General features: G+C 32.6%; 1 protein-coding gene across 7 annotated transcripts in view; it reads left to right on the top strand.

Moving 5' to 3' along the window:
- Positions 1-13735, top strand: part of VPS13B (vacuolar protein sorting 13 homolog B) — a 797029-nt gene that overhangs the window by 391366 nt on the left and 391928 nt on the right. For all 7 annotated transcript variants that reach the window (XR_012327280.1, XM_033843006.2, XM_073794628.1 and 4 more), the window contains one exon: positions 8116-8319. Coding sequence is in view for 6 of the 7 variants with exons in the window: in XM_033843006.2 (XP_033698897.1) it covers positions 8116-8319 (204 nt within the window). In the remaining variant the exon portion in view is untranslated. The remainder of the gene's footprint in view (positions 1-8115; positions 8320-13735) is intronic.

The following is a 13735-nucleotide window of genomic DNA, read 5'->3' on the forward strand; positions in this document are numbered from 1 at the left end:
AAATCAAGACTCTGCATACGTTGCCTAAAAGAGAAGCACTTAAAATATAAAGAAACAATATAAATAAATGCATAGGAAAAAATACACCATACAAACAGCATAAGAAGGATGGACTTATTTATTTTAATATCAAATAAAATAGACAAAAAGAAAAAGTATTACCAGAGATAAAGAAGGACATGAAAGAAAAATGGACAGAATTAAAGGAAAAAACAGGTAATTCTATTCAATCATATTAGGAAATTTTTATACCATCTCTCTCAGTGGTTGTAAAACAACTAGATGAAAAATAATTGGAGATATAGAAGATATGAAAAATACTGTGAACTCACCTTGACCTAATTGACATTTATAGAATACTATATTCAACAACCATGGAATGCACATTTTTTTCAGGTGTACATGGTCTCATTATATTAAGAGAATTAAAATCAGTAAAGTATATTATCTAACCATAGTCAAATTATATTAGAAATCAATAATAACTAGGAAAACTGTAAATATCTGGACATTAAATAATAACTCATATCTGAGAAACCAGATATCACACTTAATTGTAAAATATTGAACTTTTTCCCACTAAGATCAAGAAAAAGCCCAGAATGCCTCCTTCTATCACCTGTTCTTTGTCATATTGGCCATCTTAGCCATTGCAATTAACCAAGCAAAAGAAATAAAAGACACAAAGATAAGAAAAGAAGTAAAACTCTCCCTATTTTCATAGGATCAAATATTTTACAGAAGATCCTGGAGGAGTTAAGAAACTATTACTAGAACTAATAAACTTATTATGGTTGTAGGAGACAAGATAAATATATAAAAACCAATTGTATTTTTCTGTACTAGCAGCTAACAACTGGAAAATGGAATGAATCAGTTCCATTTATATTGGTGCCAACAAACATACAGAAATGAATTTAACAAAAGATGTCCAAGACCTCTACCCTGAAAACCACAAAACATTGCTGAGAGAACTTGAACATCTAACTGGAGCAAGATACCTGTTCATAGATTAGAAGATTCAATATTGTTAAGATGGCAGCTGTCCCCAAATTGATCTAGATATTGGGCATAATCAAGTCTAAAAACATTTTCTCCTCGAAAGACACATTAAGATAGCAGAAAGCCAGACACTTGGAAAAAGTATTAGCAACACATTTACCAAACTGTTACCAGAATATTTATGGAATCCTTTCTACTTGGTAACCTGAAGACAAAGAACAATAAATAAAATAACATGAATACAAATAATGGGGAAAAGATTAGAACCACACAAGATGTGTGACTGGTCAGTCAACACATGAAAAGATACTCAACATCATTATTCATCAGGAAAAAACAAAATAAAACATGAAAACATACCACTACATACCTATTAGATTGGCTATAATTTAAAAGATGGAGTATTATGAACCAACTAGAACTCTGTATACTACTGATGGGAATGTAAAAATTACATAACAGCTTTGGAAACAACTTTGAAGTTCCTGGAGGGGGGGAAAAAACATACAACCCAGCCATTCTTCCCTAAGTATTTCTTCAGGGAAACAAAAATGTATATCCACTCAGAGACTTTTACATGGATGTATTTAACAGCTTTATTTGTATAGCCAAAAACTAAACATAACCCAAATGTTCATCAGTAAGTGAATTTAACAAATTAAACAAATTATGGCTTATCCATACAATGTAATACTATTCAGCCATAAAAAAGACTGAGTTATTGATAAAATGCAAGATCATGAAAAAATATTGCAGTCATTACACTGAGTGAAGGAAGCCAGACCAAAAAAGAGTACTTACTGTATAATTCCATTTATATAAAATGTTATAATGTGTAAACTACTACATTGTTACAGAAAGTAGGTTCCTGGTTGTCTGGAGCCAGGGCAGGGAGAGGGAAGGAGAAGGGGGTGGTAGGAAGGATAGACTACAAAGGGATATGAAGAAACTTTTGAGGAGAATAAGAAAAAAATTTTTATTCATAGTTTATATTTAGTAGTAGCTCAGTTCCTATATAATAGACAGCTAACTACTACTTGGAGTTACCTACCAGAGACATTATATTTTAGAGACTTATTTTAGGAGTCATTATAGCCTTGGGAGGATTGTCCTACTCTACATGTTCTGGTTATCCATAGCTATCCCAGCTGAGAATAAATTCTGTTCCCATTGTGGTTTTAGCCTGGGACTCCACTATTATTAATCTTTAAAAAAATTTTTTTCTTTTACTTTGAGATACTCAATAGTATGGTGATTTCTGTTGAGTCTTACTAAATGTAAGACTGTGGCTCAAAACTAGAGCTCTGGGATATCTTCTTTAGATATTCACCTTATTTAGAACTAAGCTCAGGTTTTGTTGTTGTTGTTTAAATATAAACCAGTTCTAAGCCAAGTCATCACATAAATAGAACTTATGTTTGGCCTGGTATTACCTTCTTATGTCTGCTCCTTCCTTTTGTCCTTTCCTTGATCACTTGACTCCCACGGGCTCCTTGCTGCTTCTCCCCAAATACCAAGGGCCTTTTTTTTTTTTTCTTGCCTGAGAATTAAACCAAGACTGAATGAACCTCATGCCCTGAGAATCCCTTTGCACCCAAAGTGTAATGAATTTTATTTATTCACTTAATTCTACTTTATCTTCTTGATAAGTCCTGATAAACCAACTTCTGTAAAATTGTTAGCACCTGCTATATCCAAAGTTGATCACCAGGTTGTTGGGAAGTTTAAGTGAGATAGTTATGAAAATACTTTGCAAACTCTCAAATGGTATATGAATGTCATTTTGTTAGTTTAGATTGACTCTGATATAAAATGTGAGATCCTCTATGTAAATTGGTATGAATATCCCTGGTGGAATGTAGCGGTATTCCTGAAGGGACAGGAAGTCACAAAACAATATAGGACTTTGAAGAATCAACATGTACTCAAAGAAAAAAGTAAGGAGTAAGTACTCTTTTATATCCTTGTGTGCCAGATTAACCTAAATTTTAATGGTAAGACATGAGACTCCAAATCTCTTTTTTGTGAGTGGGTTGCTTTAGCCTTCCAGACTCCCTCTGGGTTCTGTCAGAATTACAAAGGATGACTTGATTTTTTTTTTTTTCCTAAGTGAATTCAGCAGATATTTATTGAGTACTACATGTAGGCCAGAAATGAGGGGAGAAAAATTAATAAGATAAATACATGAAGAAGGCCATGCCTACACACATCATAATCCAACTGTTGAAAGCCACAGATAAAGAGCATATCTTGAAGGTATCATGAGAAAAAAATGACACATTACATGCAAGAGAACCAAGATTTTGTTAGCTTACTTCTCATAAGAAGCTGTAGTGATCAAAAGAACATCTTTAAATCGTGAAAATTAAGAAAATTAAAAGCCTCTCAACCCAAAATTCTAAGTAAAAAAATATATAACATTTATGAATGAAGACAAAATAAAGACATTTTTCATGTGAAAGAATCTGTCACCAGTAGGACTGCACTACAAGAAATCCTAAAGGAAATCCTTCATGTTGAAGGCAAATGAAACCAGGTGTTTGAGCAACTTTTCAAATGTTTATTGGCTGTTGAGTTTGCTCTTTTGTGAATTGACAGTTCATGTTGTTTACATTAATTTGTATTTTCCTGATTATTAATAAGGATGAACAGATTTTTCAGTGTTTATTGGCCAGTGAATTTGCTTTTTTATGGTTAATATTTCATATCATTTACTTAATTTTTCTATTAAATTTCTTAGCAATTTGAAGAGCCTCCCTTATATTCTATAAATACAAACCCTGTATCTGTAATGCAGTTATTTGCCTTCAAACTTTATGGCATCTTTGGCCAAAAACGTTTAATCTTCCTTAGTGAAATATATCTATATGTCTCTTTTTATTTTCTGGGTGTCCTGCCTTATAGTGTATCGTGGGCCCAAATATCCATGTGCATATAAGTTCCTAAAATTTCTTTTACTATTTTTACTTTTCCTTTTAAGATTAATGACCCAAAATAAACCTCTTTCTTGTGAGTGGTTTCTCACTGATTAATCTGGGGGCTTTTTTGTTTCTTATTTGTGTTTTTTGTGAAGTACTTCTTATCCTTTTTTGTGCCATGGACTTCTTTGAGAATGTTATAAAAGCCTTTTCCCCAGAACAATGTATATGCCCACTAAATTTCACATACACTGTCAGAAGCTTTATGAACTTTGGATTATAGCCAGTGTATAAGCTTGATTCCATTCAAGTAATTCCTACTTCAGTACCATTCTTTTGTTTATTCGTTAGAGTGACGTCAGAAGTGTTTGCTCTTGTAAGCAATTAATTTGGTTCATTATTGCTCAGAGCCCTCTATTAGTTTATATACTCTAAAATATAGTGCAAGCTCTATATGTAGGGCAGGCCTAGACCAAATTTATTGTCATGTCTGACATTGTTGTAGATCTCTGTATCAACTATAGAGACCTAAATCGCTGTGTCAGTTCCTGGAACTCACTGCCATTAAAAGCCTTAGACGCTGTAAGTATTTAACCTGGTTGAATATTCAGAGAATTTGTTCCTAGGAGTGATTTGCACCAACCTTGCCTTTTATCTTAAGTGTTTTACTAAAGTTACTCAATTCTCTTTAATGTCTTTAGGCACTAGTCTCTCAGACCTTAAAAATTGTGTTCATTCCAAAATTAAATGAATCTTCTTTAATAAGGAATCTTCTTTAATATAATAAAATTTTAATTTTCCCTCTACCAATAAATTGATACATTTTGTCTACCTATAAGGCATTCCCCAAAACATAAAAGTATCTTTGCATTTTTGGGTTTTAAGTTGTAAAACTAGAGAAATAATGTTTTTTATGCTCCTTTTCTATCCATTTTGTCATAGTTTTTATTGCTGTAAGTTCAGTTTTCACCAAGCTAATGGAATTTGGCATTACTGTCTAAGAACATAAGCATTCAGTTCGGACAAAACTGGATTTGTAGTCTTAGACAAATCACCCATTTTTAATTTCTCTGAGCTCCTGATTTTTATTTTTATCTTTTAAACAAAAGTAGACTAAGTGTAATGCTCTGTATGAAAAGGATGTTTTTGTTTTTGGCAAAAACTCTTTCTTTTGAAACTGAATTTTAATGATTAGTAACGACCTGTGTGCCAAATGAAATAGCCTTTCTAAATTCATATTCACTTAGAGCTCTTTTTTGTTCAACATGGATCAGTAATTGCTTGTTGAAGTTCCATTCCTGCTTGGTTTCCATTGACATTGTATATCCATGGTTTTTCTTCTTCATGTCTACCTTTCTATTTTCTCTTCTTTCTGACTCTCCTAATATGCTGCAAAACTTGTCATGGCCCCTTTGTCATGTCTTGTTCATTTCCTGTACTTGGCTGTTGCTCTTGGTATTCTTATGACTGGAATGGCTTTTTGCACCCACTTAAATCCTATCTATCCTTCAAGAATGTATTCCCTTGAGGTTTGTCTCAGCCTCTTCAGTCCAATTAAGTCTTCTTTCTGATTGGTTATGAGATTAAATGAGAAAATGTATGTGCAGTTAATTTTTCAACAATAAAATATTACTTTTTAATATTTAATATCTTACATATCCAATCAGTATTTGATATGCAAAATATTATTGATATTCAATCACCTTCATACATAACCCATATAAAGCTGCCTCACGTGGTGCTTATTTTTTAGAGATCTTTTTAAAAAGTTTTATTGGGGTTGACATAAATACAATAAACTGCACATGTTTAGATTATCTAATTTGATAAGGTTTGACTATGTATACCCATCAAATCATCTTCACAATCAAGATAATGCATTAATCCATCATCCTCAAAAGTTTCTTTGTGCCCCTTTGTAATCCTTCCTTTTACTCCTCCCCCAATCCCAGGCAATCACTGATACTGTCATTATTGATTAATTTTCATTTGCTAGTATTCTGTATAAATGGAATCATACAGTTTGCGTTCTCTCTCTCTCTCTCTCTCTTGCCTAGCTTCCTTGATTCAGCATAATAATTTTGGGGTTAATCCTTGGTTTTGCATGAATCTCTAATTTATTTTTATTGCTAAGTATTCTGTTGTATTGTTGGTTAACTTATTGGTTAACATTTGAGATTTTTTCCAGTTTTAGACTATTACAAATAAAACTTCTGTGAACATTTTTATATAGGTCTTTGTGTGGACATAGATTTTAATTATTCTTGGGGAAACACTTAGGAAATGGCTCATTCACGTGGTAGGTATATGTTTTTTTCAGAAATGGCCAAACTGTATTCTAAATTTTGCATTCCATCAGAGTAAATGAGAGTTTTAGCTGCTCTGCATCTTTACTGATACTTGGTCTGGTTATGCTTTTTAATTTCAGACGTCTTAATAGGTGGGTAGTGGTAGCTCATTGTGGCTTTAGTTGGCATGGTTTTCAGTACAGCTTGAAGGATAAGAGTTGAACATTTATCTTCAGCATTTTTGCTCTATTTTTTAAAACCTCTGAATTTGTGAAGTCTGGATTCTGTGATAGCAGCTTTCTTCTTTGAAAATAATAATACGTTTAAAGTTTATGTCAGTGTTTGCTTGGCATGCTGAATACACAGTGTACTTGGTGACATTCATATACAATTTTTTAATGGTAACAGTTAAAGGAAACCAGAAGTAGTGACAATAAAAGCGGCATCAATTCTCTTAGGTAAATAAACTTTATGCCTTTGAAAGTATTTAGAAACTGTTTATGCTTTCCTTATTTGTCAGTTCTAATTGTTTAAGAAAAAGTAAAATAATCTTTTTAAAAATTTGGTTTGGAACAAAATGGTTTCTTTTTAGAAAACACTCATGATTATGAAAGACAAAAGAATATGAACTAAAATTTTTCTAAGAGCTTTTTTGTAGGATCTCTAGCCATTAGATTTTTTTTTAAACAAAAAGAGCTATAACCTGAGATTTGAGACTTCATCACACAAAAAGCAGGAGAAAACTGTAACCCATATACTGTTTTATATCAAATAAGGATTGACAACACTGTTTTTAGGCATCTGTTCTGCCCACATAAGAAGCCAGCTTTATCATCTGGATGTGTCCTGAGGCTGAAACTTCTTATAAATATGAGAATTTCTTTCTTTCTTTTTTTTTTTTTTTAATGGCAAGCAGAATATGGTATCCAGCTGTGGATTTGCTTATACATTGTGTTTGCATTTTTCCCCCTAGGCTTGTTTTATACAGTATATGGCAATATGTTGTCATACAGATTCCATGATTAATGCTTATTTATGAAATCTTATGTAAATATCTTAGAACTTAGTCAAACAACGTGCAAGTTAAACAATTTTTTTTTTCTGAATATTGGAATGACAAATCTGAGGGGAATAGTAGGTTGGATAGTTTATGTTCTTTATCTATAGAAAAGTCTCATATGTAACATTTTCCTTTTACTATTCTGTGTTATATCTTTCTTTTTTACTTTATTTTGCTGGGCAAGAAATCCAATTTCAGATTTATTCTTCAGAAAATAGAGAAAGTTTAAATGTGTAAACAATTTAGAAATAAGAATGGTAATTATTTCATGTATAACTAAATAATCATGTTTACTAGGATATATTTGACTTCTAATTTTGATCCTGACCTCTGTTTAAAAGGCATTTCTTTGTGATTGTTCTATTAGTCATATATTAAAAGAAATCTACTGTACCATAATAAACTGTTTTATTAGCATTATTTTATTAGCATTATTTTCCCACAGAAATGCTAAATTGCTTATAAAATATCAAAATGTGACTATGTGGCAAATTAAAAGTATGAATAAATTAATTATATTTCTCAAATTCAATTCATGATAAATTGTTTAATATTGTATATTTTTATATGAATTATTTTTCTCTATATCTCATCAGAATTGTGGTATCATGACAAAATAGTCATCATATATATAATAATTACAGTATATATAATATATAATAATTATATATCACAGATTATAGGTTATGATATAATACCATGATCAGTGATACAATGATAGATTTTTGTTTCATATATTCTTATTTCCCTGGACTTGTTTTCATTTTCTCACATTTAATATTTTAGTCAGTTGTGACCAGAAGTTGAAAGATTTGTTTTTCCTTTTTATTTTTTCCCTTCTGCTTAGGTGCAGCTCTTATATGAGCTAACTGATACCATGAATGAAGTCTGGAATAAGATTCAGAAGAGAGGCAATCTCAGTTCTTTTTCAGCTTATCCGGAGTCCATAGTGGGGCCTGTCCCTAGTTCTCCAGTTAGAAGCAGTTTAGGCACAGCTCCTCCAGATACCAGCACATGTAGCCCATCTGCTGACATTGGAACTACTACTGAGGTAAGTGTTTTTGAAAAATTCTGTTACTAAATGAAGGGTGGTATATATACCACAGAGTTCTGTATCAGGATTGAGAATGAAGATGACCATACCTCTCTGGAAGCTAGTGAGTTTAGAAGGTTCGTGAGGAGCTATGGTAGCAGTGGCTGTGTATTACTGTTTCTTTTAGGTCCAAGTATTTTAATCACTTTTAGTAGTTAGTGGGGTAGTTTAGGACAGTAGGGGTTCTGTGAAATGGCAAAAACTGAGACAGTAAATGTATGGTTCCTCAGAAGTATGGAAATGTAGAAGCTGATACAAAAGAGGCTCAGAACCAGAGTGCCTTTGTTATCTTTAGGTTAGTGATTTTTCAGTCTTGTCTGACCCAAAGTTCTCTCCTCTTCCTTCTGATCATAGAAGCCTTTCTTTTCATTTTTAACACCATAACTTCACCCAATGTGCCAGTGCCCCTTTTAATAACAAATGTTTTATAAAGCCCCCTTTACTATCCTGAAATGAAAATAAACATAATATGACCTACATATACATATAATTTCAAAAATATCTAGTATTTTGAATAAAATATAAAGGAGTAAAGGAAATTAATTTAAGGTATAGTAATTATTATTTTAATATATAAATGCTCAGGCATGGTTACATTAGAAGTTGTAATGAAGTAGCCAGGTACATAGAATTACTGTGAGTGTGTCTGCCGCATATAGACTTGTGCAGGTCTTTGTTAAATACCACAAGTTGGTACTGTTGTTGTTGCTGTGATTTCCTGAGGTAATGGCAAACTTGATAAAGTTTAAAACAAAAGTTTTTATTCTTTTCATTTCAGTAGTTGCATTTCTGGAACTCTTAATAAATAAAATCATGCATAAGTGCAAAAATATTGTGTTTAGATTTAAAACAGAATTCAGTTTTATGCTCAAATGTTGACTTATAAACAGGATTTTTACCTACTTCATTGTCTGTAAGATAGTGTTCATTTTTCAGGACAGTCCTATATATCATAGGACCTCTTGATACCCTAACTGCTAACCCTTAAATTCCAGTAGTGACACCCAATCATTGAGTCAACCAAAAATACCCTAATACATTTCTGAAACACTCCATAGAGGCTTACCACTGAGAACTACTGTAATATAATAGAGGTAGAAGTTATGTTTTTGTTTTTGCATAAACACATGCTGGAGTAGATCTATTTGACCCCTGCATAAATAATTTCTGTATCCGTGCTCATTCCAAATCTTAAGAAACACAATGACCTAAGTGATAGGATTACTTTTTTCCCCCCAAATGAAAATCTAGGAATGTGCCCTTATGGAGTCAATGGGACATATCCTTTTAGGGTAAAAACGGTGAATCCCTTCTTGGAGATTATTAATATCGTTAGAATACAAAAGCTCTTGCAGTAAAGAAAACTTTGACTTTCTTCAACGCAGTACTCTCCAAACTCATTTAACCAAAGACCCCTTTATCATAGCCTACATGTTAACATTGCACAAAATACACTTTGTGAAATACTTTGGTAGAGTAATCAAAGCTTGGGGTGATACATTGCTAGACAAAGCTAGTACAAGTGAAATTGATAAATGAAGTTAAATATTGTGGACATTTGGCAGAAAGGAGAGTGTTTCATTAAACAGTTGTTCACTAAGTACTGTATTCATTGGAACGTCAAGATGAAAATGAGTACCTATCTTGAGAGTAGTCTTTTAGAAAGAAATATTTAAGAAAACATTGCAAGCCCAGAAAAGACAGGGCTCATGTGGAATGGTCACACCTGTTTGTCATACATCTAGAGCCTGCCATTCACACAAGTACAGATTGAATGGTACTTTCTAGAATTGTGTAGTGTCCAACCTATACAGAAGGACATGGTGACCCTGATTATAAGATGTAATAGAGATGAGCATGCCCTGCAATTATAGAGAAATTATTAACAAATTCATTCTATGGAATCTGTAGGTATTTTACAAAGGCAGTAACATATGAGATGGATCTTCAAAAGTGAAAAAGGCATTAGTATCAATTTTGTTTTAGTAGGTATATAATAAATGTGATAGACTAGAAGAATGGTGAGGAAGTTAAGAAAGGGAGAGATTAACAAGGGAGACATTTTCTCAGTCACTTAAAAAAATTAATTCTGATTTCAAAAATAAGTTCCTTACATGACTGCAATTAATTTAAACTTAGAATGTTGAGGGTTTTTTTCTGATTGGGTTATAAAGATAAATAATGAAAATGCTTCTAGTGGATTTGTTAGTTTTGTATTAGGTATGGATTTAATCTGATCTGTGTGAAAAAGATCTGAAAGTGAAAGAATCTTAATGCAGAAGATTCACATTAATATTCCAGAAAGACCATATAAAGCAGCTTACGTAAGGTAACAGAGTTATGGGGGAAAATGTGGTAAATACTTTCAAAATGTACCCTCTTTTGTTTATGTAGTGTGGTTAAGAAAAGAAAGAGGTGAGTGATTGCTAGCAGTCTGGTATGGATTTGAAACCTACAATCACTTGAGAAGCTTGTTCCCTGAGAAATATCTTAAAATAATTTAGGTTTGTTTTCCATAAAGGGCAGGAAGATTTTTGTGTAGACAGTTTTGATATGGTGATCAATGTTAAGACTTTGATTTAACTTTACAAATTAGAAGGTGTTCGTGGATTGAACACTTCATGTTTAATTTCTCTTTTTGCTCTCAAGAAAATATTTATGTGGAGATCAAGATTAACTATGTTTGCATCTGAGTTTAAATTTACCTCTTTGAGAATTAGCCAGTAAATGATGACATCAGAAAATATAGTCATTGTTTTCTCCTTTTTGTATGAATGCTTCATCTATGATTAAATGTGTGGTCGTTTAATTCATCCAGAAGTCAGAATTTGTGCCCAGGCTTTCATTTCCCATTTCCTTTTGTTTATAGTGCTGGTAAAATTGTGTGTAATGACCTTTGTAATTTTTATTCCTTTTGTTTTGAGTTCCAACATGGTAGATATGTTACTGTGATCCTTTGAATTCCATTAAAAAAATGTTTTTCTAATTTTCATGAAGTTTCCTGTATATTTAAATGTGTTACGGACTGAATGGAGATAAAACCGTGTCCTCTTACTGGAGAAACTACTTAATGAATGGGGCTAGGGAGGACAGTGTGGAGAGGTTATGCATGTATTTTGTTATAATCCATAATAGGCCTTTATGCCTATTTGACTTGGCTTTCCCAGGAAGCTCTAGCATCCCTTTGCTCTTGCTAATCATTGACTAATAATCTTCTGATTATAAGAAGACATTCTGTGGACAACACTGTCATGTAAGCAACAGAACTGTCTGCGTACAAATTTAAATATATGGTATATAATAATCTCTAGGTCCATCCATGTTGCTGCAAATGACATTATTTCATTTTTTTATGGCTGAGTAATATTCCATTGTGTATATACTACATCTTCTTTATCTATTCATCTGTTGATTTAGGTTTCTTCCATGTCTTGGCTATTATAAATAATCCTGCTATGAACATTGGGATGCATGTATCTTTTCAAATTAGAGTTTTCTCCAGAGAAGTGCCCGGGAGTGGGATTGCAGTGAGACCTAGAGATTACCATATTAAGTGAAGTAAGTCAGACAGAGAAAGACAAATATCATATGACATCACTTACATGTGGAATCTAAAAAAAAATGATAGAAATGAACTTATTTACAAAACGGAAATAGACTCACAGAGATAGAAAGCAAACTTATGGTTACTAAAGGGGATAGGGGTGGGGGGGAGATAAATTAGGAGTTTGGGATTAACATCTACACACTACTGTATATAAAATAGTAAACAACAGGGACCTACTGTATAGCACAGGGAACTATACTCAATATCTTGTAATAATCTATAAAGGAAAACTGAGTCTGTAATGACTCAGTTCCCAGTCGTTACCCTGACTTTGTGTTTCCTCTTCATTTCTGACATCTTGAGATTTCCCTTTATTTATTTCAAGTTTAACTGTTATATTAGTTAGAAAAAGATGACATTCTCATAAGGACAAAGGTGTTGACTGGGAAGGGAAACCACAGGAGATAGTACAGTACCTGGAGCTAGTAACGCTGGGATGTTTCTGCCATAAATAGGCTTACGGGCAGGGAGAACAGGGAATAATACTGACTTCATTCTCCTCCCTCCTTTCTATCTCCTGCCATGTTCCTCATTAGCTGAAAATGACCAGAAACCAGAGGACAAGAATATTTGTACATATTGTTCGCATAGATTAGCCTCCCAGGTAGAGAGGGTATTAATGATTGAAGAGTAGGTCTACAAGACCAAAGAAAAGATATACAGCACTTTAATGTATTAAAACAAATTCTTGTGTTTTATCTAGAATTTCCGTGCTTTTGTAGTAGAAAAGGAAAACATTCATTTCAACTTAGTGTGCCATGTTACTTGAATTTAAATTTCTTTAACATCATTGAGTACCAAGAACTGGTCTTTGGAATCTTTGTTTTTCTCATTCTGCCTTGTACATATTATATTAGATTCTCAATATCATTGGTAACTCTTTTTGCTAAATTTTTTTTATTGTGGTAAAATATAAGTTACATAAAATTTATCATTTTAACCATTTTTATGTGTACAATTTCCTGGCATTAAATGAATAATCTCAGTGTTGCACAGCCATAACAACTATCCATTTCCAAAACTATTTCATCATTTCAAACAAAAACTCTTTTCCCATGAAACAGTGACTCCCCATCCTCCCAACCCCATCCCTGGTAACCTCTACTGTACTTTCTGTCTCTGTGAATTTGCCTATTCTGGGTGTCTCACATAAGAGGAATCATAAGTATTCGTTTAGCTTATTTCATTTAGTATAATGTTTTAGAGATTCATCCAGGTAGTAAGAAGAATGTTTTATACATCATCCATGTAAAAGAATTTCAATGCCTTCTATGGCTGAGTGTTACTTCATTTGTGTATATAGCATACTTTTTTTATCCATTGATCTGTTGATGGATGTCTGGGTTATTTGCTCCTTTTGGCTATTACGAATAACGCTACTATGAACATTGGTGAATAAAGGTTGATTAACTCTTAATGAAGTAATTTTTCCCTGAAGATATTATATGCATTTTATATGACCTGTGCCTGACAAACCATTTCAAAACTAATACCAGAAATGCTATTTTAATTTTTCTTTACCTGTTGAAATATTGGGTTGGCCAAAAAGTTTGTTTGGGTTTTTCCATATTATAAAAAACCCGAAAAAACTTTTTGGCCAGCTCTATATGTTGATAACTGAGTTATTTGGTATAGAAATTAGGGGGTAGAGGAAAGTGAATGCAGAATCATTAAATATACTTTATTTAGTACTGATTTTCTTACTCAGAAGAGCACATTTCTGTCATTTTAATGAGATTTGCTTAGTACCAGCATGAATGGTATAGA

The sequence above is a fragment of the Tursiops truncatus genome, chromosome 17, assembly GCF_011762595.2.
Source record: "Tursiops truncatus isolate mTurTru1 chromosome 17, mTurTru1.mat.Y, whole genome shotgun sequence".
Taxonomy (NCBI): Eukaryota; Metazoa; Chordata; class Mammalia; order Artiodactyla; family Delphinidae; genus Tursiops; species Tursiops truncatus.